The 15,004-nt window shown below is 40.3% G+C and overlaps 1 protein-coding gene across 1 annotated transcript; it reads left to right on the top strand.

Annotated features, from left to right (window-relative positions):
* Positions 1–1,415: 1,415 nt before the first annotated feature.
* On the top strand, positions 1,416–14,286 carry LOC145446916 (sodium-coupled monocarboxylate transporter 1-like). The gene is made up of 13 exons (XM_080325285.1): positions 1,416–1,621; positions 4,005–4,115; positions 4,571–4,661; positions 4,937–5,054; positions 5,127–5,194; positions 6,170–6,321; positions 6,388–6,528; positions 8,308–8,437; positions 8,504–8,592; positions 8,661–8,764; positions 10,238–10,398; positions 10,456–10,762; positions 12,935–14,286. Exons 1-13 carry the CDS (start codon positions 1,464–1,466, stop codon positions 13,051–13,053), a joined length of 1,749 nt encoding a protein of 582 aa, XP_080181411.1. The 5' UTR covers positions 1,416–1,463; the 3' UTR covers positions 13,054–14,286.
* The last annotated feature ends 718 nt before the right edge of the window (positions 14,287–15,004 follow it).

The raw sequence follows: 15,004 nt of genomic DNA, 5'->3' as shown, positions 1-15,004 counted from the left end.
TCTTCGCGGCAAGCGCAGAATGAATAATACATAAAGCGATTATTTTTGTCATGTCAAAATAAGTCAAAATTGTAGCGTTAGGTCAAAAAATCTCAAAATTGTTTATCAAGTCAAAATTTTGTGAAAATTGTAGCGTTAGGTCCAATATTGTCCAAATTGTTTACAAAGTCAAAATTTTTCGGCAACTTGCATTTCGTTTGTATCGTAGATGTTTGCACTGTCGATAAACCATATTCTATATGAAGGCAATGGATGAACTTATCATTTGACACTTTACAGCTTGTAGCCAACTCTATAGGCCTACCATTGCAGACGGCATTGTAGTCTGGTCATTGTGAATCATGAACGTTCAAATGACACGATTAAATAGGTTGACATGGTGTTATGCTCAACGTACCGCAACACCCTAACTGACGCAAGACTGCGTTGGCAGTGGTTCTTATATCAAGAAGCACATGCTGAAAAAGCGTGATGTAGTTTGTAGACAACATCGTCAGAATGAAGCAACACGGTGTGTCACCAGCAGTGTACGCACAACTTCAATGTTTCCAGCCAACAACTGCTGCTGCTGAGCGTTTTTTCTCCATTCTTGACAAGCTATCTACAGACACTATCTACCCGAGAATGTGGGAAAGTTTTTTTCGTTGTACCAGTGTTGGGATCAAGTCACTACCTTCGAGTCACGAGTCATCTCGAGTCATTGCACATTGACTCGAGTCAAGTCAAGTCAATCGATTTTCAAAGGTGACTCGAGTCAAGTCAAGTCACTCGTTTTTTGGAGGTGACTCGAGTCAAGTCGAGTCAAGTCACGAGTCAAGTCACGAGTCAAGTCAAGTCGAATTTTCGAAGTATGAGGGATGATGCAAAGTCATTACATTTTGCTAACTAGGTGAAAAACAGACGAATTGACCTTTATCTTGAATCAAATAACGAATATAAAGTTAAAAATAAATGCAAAACGGTGCTGTATCGCTTACACACACGTAGAACTGATAATAAAATACACGAGTGATTGTATAGCTACATGCTACAGTCTACAGTTATCAGGATCAGCCAATATAGAGGATCGAATACGAAGACTGGATAAGTTGAACAAAATTATGCCATCCCATCAAAACATCCGTGAGAATATAAGCTCATAAGCTATATTTGTCCGATTTAAATCATACAAGAGTGTTGGTAAATGCGCAATGTGAGCATTGGGCCGCATAAGAAACAAAAAAAACGTTGCTATTAGATTAATGTACTGCTGTTTACGTCAACGTAAGCTGTGATCGTTCCGTTTGCGGTCAATTTATTTGTTATGTAACAATCGAGGATCAGTGAAACGTACAATTAGTGAACGACTGGTTTTTTTCCGACCGAGGTCGACTTCCGTGAATAGAAATTCATTCCTTTAATTTAATCTCATTTCAGATATTCTCTTTATCTATAATCGCATGCGATAGCGGAGATCTTAAACGATGGAGGCTACTCGGCCAACCGTTGACAGAACATTAGCAGCGGGCGACTACGTCATTTTTGGTCTCATGCTAGTGATATCACTGCTCATTGGAATATTCTACGCTATAAAAGACAGACGCTCGTCGAAAGGAACGGACGGATATCTGATGGCCGGAAGGTAAAGCCTGGTGGATTCCTCGAACATCATGATACTTTTGATTAATTTATATGGTAGATGGGCATGAATATTCAGTTCTAGTTCTAGATTGTCCTGAAAATAGATACCGATTGGTAATCAAAGACATTTTCCCTAAATGGTCCCTCTGCTGTAACTCACGAGTAGAACTATGTGCGAGTATAAATATGACCAATACGTTAATTATCGACTGTGAATATAGACGCTAGGGATGGTGTGAACCTCTGAAAGGTTCAGGTTCGTGTGAACGCGAACCTTTTTGAAAGGATCTGTGTGAACGCGAACGTGAACTTCATGGCGTCACGTGGCGTCATATTGCTAATTCCAACCCTACATTTCAGTGAAGAGATAGCCTACATATTATTGTACACGATACCTAGCGACGTCTCGGGCCACGTAATGCCACAATGCTGAAGTACAAACTGACTTTTTGAACGTCGCCAAATGTATCAACTGAAGCAATCAAATGATATAGGCCTAATAATCCAATAAAATCGATATCTTCCGTCGCTTTGCCAACAATTTCGACGGGGGCTTGCAAGGGAATATAAGCTTACGCCTTAACGGTCTAGGCCAGACCGGACAATGTTAGCGTTTGAGTGTTGCTACGTTGATGTTGAGCATAGTGTAGGGTTACCATATTTCAGCAACCCGAATTCCGGACACTCTTTAGCGCTTACTAGTGAATTTCAAAATGAGTTATGACGTCACACTAGTAAGGCTTTGCTCATAGACAAGAGGTGGTCACGATCCGGTTCAGGAGTATGTGGCTGTGTTGTGTAACCGGGACCGAAAGCACATGTTTTCAGTCCCCTCCCGCCCAAATAAACAATGATTTCGAGCCCACACTATAGAGTAATCGATGCAACTTCTTGCTTGCAATATGAATCTGGTTTCTATATGCATCTGGTCGTTAAATTATTTGAATGAATTCTGTCAATAATATTGGTCGTTCCATATATTACTATATATATACTACTCTCCGCCCACGTGATCAGAGTTAGCGGTAGAGCTGGTGGAGGATGAGGAGTTCGAAAATACAGGTAGCGTAATTGCAGATCGTTAAGTCATGTTCATGTCCTACCGATAAGATTGTTTCTCAGCCTTATGCCGGTGCGCACCACGGAGCTTTATAAACACCCCACACTCAGTGGTTTCCAACCTTTACGGTCGCGACTCCATCTCTAGCTTGAAAATGTTCCGTGGCCCAGATCAAAATTTGACGAGCTGATTACTAAAAGAAGTCAGCACCTTTGCCCAAACTTACTCACGGGCTATTTTGGAAGCTGATTACGTTCAACATATTTGCAAACCCCAGAACAAAGGCAAACGACCCCCCCTCCCCAGTTTGGAACCACTAACTTTGATAAAGCATTTTAACGGCCTTAACGATCTCTAGGAATATACCGTTCTCTTATAATTGCGATTACAATTAGGCTTATTTCAGTGAATGAAGGCCGTTTTATCTATATTTTATTGCAGTTTTTGCGTGGGTCGTAGTCTCCATATATTAAAATCAATAAATATGATGGCAAATCGCGTGCATAGCGAAGAATAACATAATGCATCAACATAAATATTCCCAAAAAATATTATTTTTGTGCTGATTAACGAAAAAATTATGAGCATACCTCAAGTCTTCAAAATTCCGGACATTTGCCATATTTTAGAAATTCCTCCCGGACGCTAGTTTGAACAGTGAAATTCCGGACGTATGGCAACCCTAGCATAGTGTAAAACTGGTTTTACCCCAGTCACAAATTATACAGCAGTAGCCTACACCCCAATCGCACGGATTTGGTTTTTATGATACAATGAACATGTGAAATCAAGATGGACCTCGTTCGCTTGGCAGATTTTTTACATTAGACAAAGATAAGAATTTCATTGATTGGTTCAGTAAGCATCATTCGGTGACAACCTACGTGTAGCGTTTTTCTCTTGATGTTGTGTGATTGCGGGTCAAGCTCACGGCAGAGAGACACTAGAAATTCAAAAACAGAAAGCTCGATATTTCGAGCAAACTTTTGTAACAAAGCAGGAAAATTTTTTAAGATTGTCAAGGTGCATGCTCGTTTATTGTTGATTTTTTTTGTGCTGCCAGCGCCATGCATATAGAGTGGCCCGCGGTTCAAATGCAATAAATTTCAACCAAAGATTTTATATTGACGTGAAAATTGTAATATATGAAAAAGGTTCACAGTGCAGAACCAACCAAGATTCGTTTGTGAACGTGAACCTCTAAATTTCGGAGGTTCACACACAGAACGCGAACGTGAACCTCACGTTCATACCATCCCTAATAGACGCCTCTTCCAGACAAGTGCCATATATAGCTTAAGATACAATTAAATTATGTACTCAGGACGATGTCGGCAATACCTGCCGGAATATCCCTGGCTGTAAGTTTCCAGTCAAGCATTACGGTACTTGGGATTCCGAATGATGTCTATCTGTACGGCATCACTTATCTGTGGTAAGTATTTATACGAGATAATAGTGATCCCGCAGTATCTACCGATGCTCTGTACAGATGCTATTGAATACCTTTCATAAATAGTTGGCATCTCGTTCTCATAATGATCAGACGTAGGCCTATTACATTATAATCTACCGTTATTTTTATAATTCGAGCTGTGAATTATACAGGCATGTCCATTGAGTTAGCGATAGGACCACAGCAAATGGTCTGAACTTCGATGACCATACATCAGTCCAATCTATTCAGCATTGACCAGGACATGCATTGTTTCATGAAGCTAAGCAACCACGAGGAAAAAAGTAATATAATCAACATACATAAAAATATTAGTACTGTAACGACGAGGCGTTGCTTTATACCACATATGAAATAGCAGAAATGACATTTCACAATCGATTCCGGGCTTAATGCACACTGAACTAAAACGAAATCATTGCATATATTTACAGGACGCTTGTCAGCATGGTATTGACATTCTTCGTGGTCTCCTACCTTTTCCTACCAATTTTATATAACTTGAAAATTTCAAGTGCATACGAGGTAACTATAACTTCGGTCCGTGTTCGAAATGGGTTGGACGTTACAGAGGCATTTTCACATAAAATTTACCATCAACTACCATCGCGACATGAATAAAGCTGTGTCATTGCAAGTGACTAGTAAGACATCCCACCGAAAGCAATCGTATAGTCTACTGGAAACGCAGAACATAAAATAACTCCTTCTTTCTGATATAATCAGATTTATGCAAGTATTCTTCCTCTCTAATGGTACTGTGATATAGCATCGTGCCATATTGTTGTTTCATTTTTCAGTATCTGGATATGAGATTTCACAGATACGTTCGACTCCTAACGACTAGTCTCTATCTAATTACGAACCTATTGTATATGGGCGTCAACATATATGGACCAGCGTTATTTCTAAGCGGAGGTGAATGATTTCGCACTTTGATGTATCATATTTTCTAATCTAATGTCGTCTTTTGTATATTTTGCTTTACAGCTACTACCATCGACCTCATATCAGCCATGCTTTCCACTGGACTCATATGTGCGATCTATACTGCATTGGTAGGTGTAAAAAAAGAGAACCCCCCCGAAGACCATAAATCTATACTATCACGACGGCACATTGATTAACCAACTGCACCAACTACCCCACATCCGGTTAGGTTGGGTATGCCTACTTATGTGACTTGAAGTAAATTATTATAACAGTGTACAATTAAAGTGTGCGAGGAGCCACTTACCACTATGCTATTTGTGTATTTGAATTCTTTCATTTAGTTTTCATGCACAATGTTTTTGCCCTCCCCATTTGTCAATGACTGCCGTTTTACGGAATAAGCGTATGACTACAGACGGAGATGTAATACCGCACTAAAAGTCTCATCAAAAGCGTACTCTTTCGCCACGTCCAAGATGCCGGTAACTAGGTTTAACAGAGGAAATTGAGCAAAATGTTTAGGGCTGGCCTAGCTTGTAAACATTTTCGGGTGTGATAACTGGTGAGCGCTGTCGAAGACGCATTATACAAACCCTTAGGGTTTGATAATATGCTTACATCACGACCAGAAACCACCTTCCCATATTACGTACATCAAAATGGCAGTAGAAATCGTTTAGGAATGACTCCAAATTATTTCGCCGCCAAGGGTATCATCAGACGGGCATATATTGTCATTCACATTATAGCCTACTAAGTGCAACCTCGAAAACAAGTCCGCATTAGGCTACTATGTCGACAATGCTGTTAGGCGAGCTTAACCCGGACGTGGTATCATATTTAATTTGCGTTGCATTTCGTTACATCTGTAATATATGTCTCGCTAACGGCAGATAAAATATTCTTATGACCTGCGGTGAAATCGAGATCGATATTCGATATCCCATCTTTAATGTTACGAAGGGCATTAGAATTGGTGTTCTTTATTTTGAACTCCTGGCAGCAATATATTTTAATATGAAAATGAATCTTCCAGAATGGATCTATAGTCGTTTTCATCACACTTAAACATGACGTCCCATGTATACTGTACATTATAGGGTGGACTTCGAGGAGTAATATGGACGGATGTATTCCAAGGAGTCATTATGCTAGTCGGAATGTTATCGGTGATAATCCGAGGAAGTGCTCTGCAAGGGGGATTCACTAAAGTGATTGAAATCGCCTCCACATCAGGACGGACCAGCGCTAAGTATGTAATGTAGATTCTGTTATGTGATGTAATATTATGTAATATAACCAACCGAACATTTCACAGCTACAACACAGATGGACGAATGCGATACACATTTTTCAGTATTACGCTTGGAATGCTCGTTACCTGGGTGGGAATTTTCGGAACGAATCAAGCACAAGTTCAAAGGCTATTGAGCGTGAAAACGCGGAGGGAAGCAAAAATGTAAAAATTCGAGATTCATAGCCTAATGACCCCCTAACAAATGCAGACAAACGCAATATGTAGTCGGTCCAAGTCAGAGGTGGTACCTGATCTGTAACTAACTACGTCTAATTTTTCGAGGCACTCAGGTGGTGTTCCTTTACCTGGAGTAATTGCTCAAGTAAATTCAATTTTCCGCTACTTTTACTTCGTTATATTTTGTGACTTACTTAGGTACTCTTCGCTATTTTACGATCTGTCAAGTAGAAGTATTACGTTCTCCAATATATGAGAGAGTGAGGGAGAGGGAGAGAGAGAGAGAGAGAGAGAGATGAAGAAATTCAGAGGCTGTTACCGACATGGATTGCTCGGGTCATGTCCACAATTTTATGACAGTTTCATCACAGTAAATAGAGAGCAGCAAACTGTTCGGCATAATGCGATCCCACGTTATAAGTTGCCTTCCTAATAGCACAAGGCATTTATGTATTATCCTATACAACGATGGTTGCCAACCTTTTTCTTATCGTGGACCACTGCGGCTGATATCCGAGTCAAAAATCCCCCTGAGATAAAGCAAGCACCTCTTGACTAAAAATAAGGGGGATCTGCGACTTTAAAGCTCTAGGACAGAGATGTTCAAACTATTTCGAATGGGGACCGGATTAAATTGTTCTATAATACTCGTTGCTAGTTCCGTTTCAATTATTTAGCACTAGGTATACTGGTGTCTATAGGAAATGAATAAATCGGACAAAATTGGTGGTCACATTTTCTGAAAGTGGCACTTTTGTGTGGAACCTCTATTCTATAGCAAGCAACCATTTGTATCGCATGATGCAATGGAATCCTTGTGCCATTGAAAATATGTATCTCCTGTATGGAATGTGTCAGGACAACCCTAGCTCTCTGAGCAGTTTACATATGTCGGTTGATTTGCAAAATTACTAACTCACCTGAGTATTATTCAAAGATAGCAAATTCTACTTCTACTCGTGCTTGAGTAGAATTATCTGTCGTTATTTCAAATTCTACTTGAATAGCCTACTTGACTAATTTGACCCCTCTGGTCCCAGTAATATAATTGCGAATCCTTTGTTTTGCTATAACCTGATCAGTACACAGAATAGGCGTGAATGATGCATATGGGTTCAACTGTGTCGTCCTCAATGTTCCCTCTTATTTTTGCGCACACTCACCAACTCACTGGGCAGACCGTTGGACAACAGTGCGTAACGACTAAAAGGTCATCACTTAGGATTTTTTGTGCGCAAATTAGATTTTCTGTGCGCAGAGACCGTGTCAGCACCGCGCATTTGCGCACGTGCGCAGCGTAGAGGGAACATTGGTCGTCAACAAGGCTAACTTGGCATAAGCGAGTGTTCGATAATAATAATAATCGCTGAGTTATATTTTTCATCTAAAAAAGTCACACTCAATGTACTATGCGATACGACCCAATGCGACGTAATAAACAGATAGGAGGATGTCGAACGACATGCAGTTGCGATCCTTTTAGACAGACATCCACCTCGTCCTACAGTGCCCGATGTCACAGTTCTTTTCGATGTTGATCATTTTGAAGCCCCGTCTGTTTCTACTTTCCTTCCATTCCTTGTAAGAGCTTTCTTTCGTCCGGTCTTTTTCTGTGCTTTTTTTTGGCTACGGCGTGGGAAGAGGAGCCCAGGAAAACCTCCGACGGGAATCAAACCAGACCAGTAGGCGCTTATCGTCACCACTACGCTATATCCACAGATAACAAAGAAAGCATCGCTTTGTTAATTTCTCTTCTTATTCCAGAGCGTTGGGTGTGGGAATCGCTGGGATATGCATTTACACAGCTTTGGCAATATTGTGTGGTTTGGTCGCAAGCAGTTATTACGGCAAATGCGATCCCAGACTGGCGGGATGCGTTAAGAAACCGGATGAAGTAAATTATTCGATTTATTCGTAATTACGCATTAGATGTACCATCACCCCGTGCTTCAAATTTCAGTTGTACCCATTTGCTGTCTTCAACATTTTCCACAGTACACCAGGACTGACGGGTGTTTTTCTTGCCTGCGTGTTCTCGGGTAGTTTGAGGTAATACAGGCAAGGAAACGACGCGATTTTATTCATCTCGAAATTGCATTGACATTACGCTTGTTCAGTACCGTTTCATCTGGTGTCAACTCCATGGTCACTGTGGTCATGGCAGATTTCATTAAACCGTACACGAATTGGAGCGAAAGAGTGTACATTTGGATTGCCAAAGGTAGTATCCGGAATTTGTCTAAATTCACATACAACTTATCCTGACATGTCATATGGTCCTCAACCCCTCATTGAAGCATTTTAGCCATGCGGTTATCATGTAAAATGGCCATCGATGTTTGTCTTCGTGAATCATCGATTCGAAGAATTTTTTTCATTAACTCTGTTCATGATGCTATGTACATATTCTCTGTTAGCATATAAGGGTTACTAATGCTATTTTAAGTATCCATGGAAGTTCGATAATGCGAATCTGTTGTTTTTGGCCTGCTTCAGTTCATAACCCCCGATTAGGACATCATGAACACCAATTATCCCCATTTCAAAATATCTAATTACAGCTAGTGACTAAAACTATGATGTCAGAATGTACATTAACGGGTCCGTCTAAAACAGTGGCTCACAACCTTTTTGGCCTCGCAGACCGGCAAAACTTCAAAATTAATGTTGCGGTCCGCCGAACATTCATAAATCACTATTTACCCTGAATATAATTACGTCAAACGCATGATAGTCAAATAAAATATTGGAAACTTCCTGAAGTACTGTTAGAAACGATTATCAACTTTATCGTGATTATTTGGTATTCTTTGAAAGAAATGGGACTTGGCTGTTTGCTATGGTCTCTATTATACTGCCAAGTGTCACCTAATTGCACTGTTGGAATTTAACCCAGTGTTATTAAAAGTCTCCGTACTTTTCACATATAAGCTGTGAACAGTTTCATACAACACTTGCAGGCAGAATGACGCATTCCCAAAGTGGACCATAAACTCCATTACACCACGCCGAAATATTCTAATTCTAAACCATTTCGCCGACCGGCGGAAAACTTTTCACGGACCGTTGGCTCAGAACCAGTAAGCCTGGAAAAAGACGGCACATCTCGTTTCGTTGCCAATCGAAAAATTGTTTCGATGTCATTGCCCACAATCCCAAACGTTAGGCTGATATTGTGATGGACCCGGAGTTACTAATTTTAAAGCTTTTCTGGAATGTTATTGTCTATTCATTTACAAAGTCTTCTTTTGCTAATTAGGTTTATGGCGATTCGGTTTCATATATTCCTGGGCCAGCACGATACAGCAAATAACTTCCACTTATTGAATCAAGATACAGAATGGCTTTGTTGAAGTTTTATTCATTCTAGAATGTGACTGAGAGGTGTTCAAATTAGTCACCTTCGCTACTCAAGTAGAAGTAGGAGTGTTGGTTCACTAGTAAGTAAGTATGTAGGTATTAAACGCATATTTTCGCCGAAAATTTGAAAACTGTCAAGTAAAAGTAGAAGTAGTCTAAAATCATAGCTACTTAACAAGTAGTGGGAGTATACAAAATCTACTCCAGGCACTTCAAAAAGTAGAAGTACTTCGTTAGTGACCACCTGTGGTTACTGTTACACCTCCTAATGCTGAACTGTGTCAAATATACTTATTGTGTGTATAACATGTTATTCCGCCACTAACTTTCGAAGGTGCTACATTTCTATGTGGATGCTGCGCTCTCGGCATTGGAATCGCAGCTTCTGTTGCAGGTGACATTGTTAAACTGGGCCTGGGCAGCATTACAGCATTCATTGGGCCGTGTTTGGGAGTATTTCTCCTCGGAATTATGTTTTCTTTTGTCAACACCTGGGTAATGAAAGATCGGGAATATAGTCACTTGACCTGTATTCAGTCCTTTGTTATTTAGGGGGCGTTATCTGGCATTCTATGTGGTTTTGTATCAGGCTTTACTATGTTCTTTGGATCGACAACATTGAAGCGTCCGTATCATTTGCACGGCTTTCTCAATTTCACCGCTGAGAAATGCCCATCGGATTGCGATTTTTCAATGGGACCGAACATTACCTACGTCACGATCAGTCAACAGGCGAACTCGACGTATATTGATGAATTGCATGGAATTAAGAATTTCTACGCGTTGTCCGTGTACTACCAGTCTCTTGTAACCGTCGTCGTTACCATCGTAGTGGGCATTTCTGTCAGTCTCTTGACATGTAAGTGTGCATTATTTACCTTGCGGTATGTCTTACCCTTGCGAAGTTTTCGACGCCCCCCCCCCAGTTATCCCCCCTTACTGTGGATATTGCTAACCTTTTATGATTCATTAATACATTCAGAACAGTCTTCCTATATAACATCTATATCTACGACATTACCGATATTAGTACTCATATATATCGACAGGCTACTATTAAGCGGGGCCACAAGGGCTCGCTCAGATAATCTCGGGGTTAGTAGGAAATTAGGTGCCATTAGTAGTTGAATTGTGACAGTTGTTCAGGTTCTTCGTGTGAAATGGCGTACGCGTGGGCGGTTGAGGTTCACAATCGACACCCCGTTCTTTTGAAACGCAGATTCTATCTGTAATATTTCGTTACTCAATTGCAGTTCCGTAATTAGTAGTCGTATCACGCCAATGCGTTTCAACCGAACTATCATCATCATCATCATTGGTTTATAAGCAATTTTATCAGTTCAATACACCACAAAAAATGCGATACAATGAATAGACAGGAAGATGTCGAAGCGACTTGGATTAGTCTATGGAATCAGACACCCACCTTGGCCTAGGCGATGTAAAGAGGAGGCATGCACACTGAATGAAAGTAAAGAAGACAGCATAGAAAAAGAAAGCGACAAGAATAGGACGGCATGTCATGAGAAGCGAGATCGATAGGTCGTGGTCCGGTAATCTTGAGGATGGACTGTATTTATTTAATAGTAATTGCTTGTATTTCGACTTGAATGTGGACATGCTCGTTATATGACGGTTTCTACGTATTTTTCTCTCGTTTGTTTGAACGCACTCGATCAGTCATGTGGTAGATTTCTGTTTTTGTGAATCACTAAAATTTGGCCCTGTAGATTATCATATGGGATCGCCAGTTTAGTATTGTAGGAACGGATTGTTCTCGTAGTAATTGTCATGTCAATAATCATTACGTAATATAATGAAAGTATATAGGCGCCAACGAGGAATTGGCCCTTTTGCAGTATCATTAATGACCAGCAATCTCATATAACGGACGGGGTTGCTGTTGTTTGCGGTATTCATGGTGTAAGTCGACTACGATGGTCATTTACGCCAGTCCAACTTTCTTCATTTTTTCCATAGCTGCCGACTTGCGCATGGCCCACTTCGAAGCTTTTATAGGACACCGCATACACGGATGAGATGGCGAGGAGGAGTCTAGATTACCCTCACATACACTTATGTAGAGAAATTCTGGAGTCGACCCGGTCGGACTCGAACCCGCAACCCATTGGTGTTGCAGCTGTGGAATTTACCACTACGTTCTCTTGGCTCATAGCGGACGGGTCCCGGTCCAATTCTTGCAGCGAAAGCCTTGAATATATAGATAGATCTAAAACCGTTTGTGACTCAAAGATACAATTATCATAATATTTACAACAATATTAATACTTAACTGTAGCATTTATCCAAGGGACGCCAGCCTCGAAATCAGCAACCTAAGGATAAGAATCACGTCGATTCATGATGTAGCCTATTATAAACGAACGTTATGTATTAAACACAAATCAACTATTTCACGCGTACTGCATTGTCACAAGATATGCTCGGGGCTGACTCAAAACCGCTTCGCTTTCATGGGTATGATTCCGGACCGCTATGTTCAAATACACCACCTACTTCTGTGATATTTTAAACACCGCTGAGAACGTTTAAAATTCCTACCCCAGGTTTCTAGAAACCCGAAATGACGCCAGAAATCGTTTTAATGTCACGAGTAGGATTGCATTTAAAACAAAAATCAATTTAAAACAAACATGTTTAAAACAAAGCCATTGTTTAAAACATGTTTTTTTATCAAGACGCGACGTCACGAATATTCAATTGTGACGTCAGGTGGATTGAAATTGACAATTGAAAATATAGGGCCAATATAGCTCCTTGGACGAAATATCTATTACCACTGGTCATGGATACTGGTCGGAAATCGTCGACAAAAGTTAATTTGCTGTAGAATCAGCAACTTGAACCTCTAGAAGCCCATTATATGCACTCCTACCCGACTGTAAAAGCTGACAGCACCAGGCCCAGTATTGCATTTCCGGTACAACGTTCCAAGTAAACTGTAGCACGGGGACGAAAACCGAAGAAATACTGGGTGTCGGGATATAACATCTTTACGTATTATTTGCAGGCGGATGGAAAAAACGTGAGGAAGTTGACAAAAAATTGACTAGTCCATCGTACGAAGCCAACTTGCCTGCATGGGCGACGAATATTGATCAGAAATCGACTTCTGGACAGTTTGAGTGATGTGACTCATAATCGAGCGAGGTCGAATGGCAAGGATTATAAACGTCGAAGAGATTTTCAATACGGAAACAACGAATTTGCCAATATTCAATTCATGTCGGATTCATTTAAGTTGTTTTTTTTCTCCTATCATCCGTTGATATATATATATTCATGATAAATATTTATCAATGTATTGTTGTATCATAGGCTCAGTTTGTGTTTACGACTATTCACTTTATACAATTGAATAGTATATTCATATTAAAATGAACCCGAATATTTTCGGCTGACACTCGTCAGGGGTAATCGTCAGCAACTAGTAGAGAATTCGAAAGAACAGCGTATATCAACAATCGTAACACAAAATATGACGTCACCAGCACGTCATATTTTGTGTTACGATTGTTGATATACGCTGTTCTTTCGAATTCTCTACTAGTTGCTGACGATTACCCCTGACGAGTGTCAGCCGAAAATATTCGGGTTCATTTTAATATGAATATACTATTCAATTGTATATTGAAGTTCTGTACCTCAAAGAAGCTGTTCGACTATTCACTTGTTTTTCATAGTGTTTGGGCATTTCCTAGGTTCGAATTACTGCACAGTTCCCAAAGCTATACCGAATCATTTGATGATTTCGCAATTTATCTGCCACGCTAATAATTGCAACCATTTGAAATCGCCTGCAGTTGATATGCTACCTCGATGGCTTCAACAATAGGAAGGTGTTTCCACTAACCTTGCGCTGGCCGCGTGTTTGAGACCTCTGCTCTATCCAACGTACATGCTGTCTCTGGACATATGTTTTATATTCGCATGAAGTGTGCATTTACATTCAAGTCAATGAATCAATTGCATTTATAACTTTTAATTCTAATTCTAGATCAGTTTACTTTATCATATTTCCGGTATAGCTGATGAAATTAGTGAGAATTTAGGAAAGGTAATTCTGCCCATAACTAATGTCCACAGAGCACGGTCAACAGTCTTAACACCCTTCGTGAAGTGCTCACCGATTATTTCTGGACGGGTCCATTGTAAATACTTATTTTACTTACTCCTGTCGATTGTCTTTACTCAATAGATATTAGAATTTGGGTTAATGTTTCCTCGTCGGTGTCGTCACTCATATTTTGGCAAAACATTTCGCGGATTCGCATGTTGGTGTTATATGTCTCGGTGTGCGCTTGCGAGGAACGGAAGTCGCATCAGTACGCAGAGTAGTAAAAATAAAATTAGTTGCACGCACTCCCCAGTTTGAAAACCACTGTTTTAGACAGCTTGTCAAGATGGCAGAAACTTTGTCGCGTACACATAAAGTCCATATGACACTTTGCAGCGAAATCCACGCTCATTCAGTGGCACATGATAGTAAATGAAGCCTTGGGTACAAGCGTATAGTATGTTCTGTACCCATTCAATGCTTTACGTGTGCCTGATACGAGCGTTCTGACGTAATTGATGAATCCACCGCCAGCGGCGGTTAAAGTCTCCACAGTTGCCCGTTTCGAAGTGTGGAAGGTTTATCCGCTCTCCTTATCATCTATACCGCTGTTTTTATTATTCTATTTAAAACGTCCAGATAGAAACCAGGTGAAGGACGGATACCAGGAATCGAGCAGATGAAATACAAAACAGCCGAAAGATCAAGCTCTACTATTGTTACATTGGCATTGGGTGTAGATGGATGCTAGATGGAGGTACCGTACTTGGTCGTTTCGACCGCTTTCTATATGTTCTTACATCACCTTGAGTCTTGTCTCATTGTATATTGTGTGCTTTGAGAGGATCAACATAATATAAACGCGGATTGTGCATATGATTGTGATGTGAAAGTATAAAGTTAATGAAGCATTTGGAAGTAAATAATTCCTGTGATTTCTCTCAAATAGGCTTACCACTAAATCAAAGTCCTTACAAGATCTTGCCAATAAATAAATTTAATCAGACTCGGCTTTAATCGCAA

Source organism: Botryllus schlosseri, chromosome 9, assembly GCF_051294905.1.
Source record: "Botryllus schlosseri isolate E-star chromosome 9, Bs_hap1, whole genome shotgun sequence".
Lineage (NCBI taxonomy): Eukaryota > Metazoa > Chordata > Ascidiacea > Stolidobranchia > Styelidae > Botryllus > Botryllus schlosseri.
The sequence above is the reverse complement of the archived record's forward strand: the minus strand, read 5'-3'. Positions and strand labels throughout refer to the sequence as shown.

Bases quoted from the DNA above. Each gene is read 5' to 3' on its own strand.
- LOC145446916 (XM_080325285.1), top strand. From the start codon at position 1,464: ATGGAGGCTACTCGGCCAACCGTTGACAGAACATTAGCAGCGGGCGAC. The intron at 4,662-4,936 runs GTAACTATAACT...TTCATTTTTCAG, and splicing joins AAATTTCAAGTGCATACGAG to TATCTGGATATGAGATTTCA. The intron at 5,195-6,169 runs GTAGGTGTAAAA...TGTACATTATAG, and splicing joins GTGCGATCTATACTGCATTG to GGTGGACTTCGAGGAGTAAT.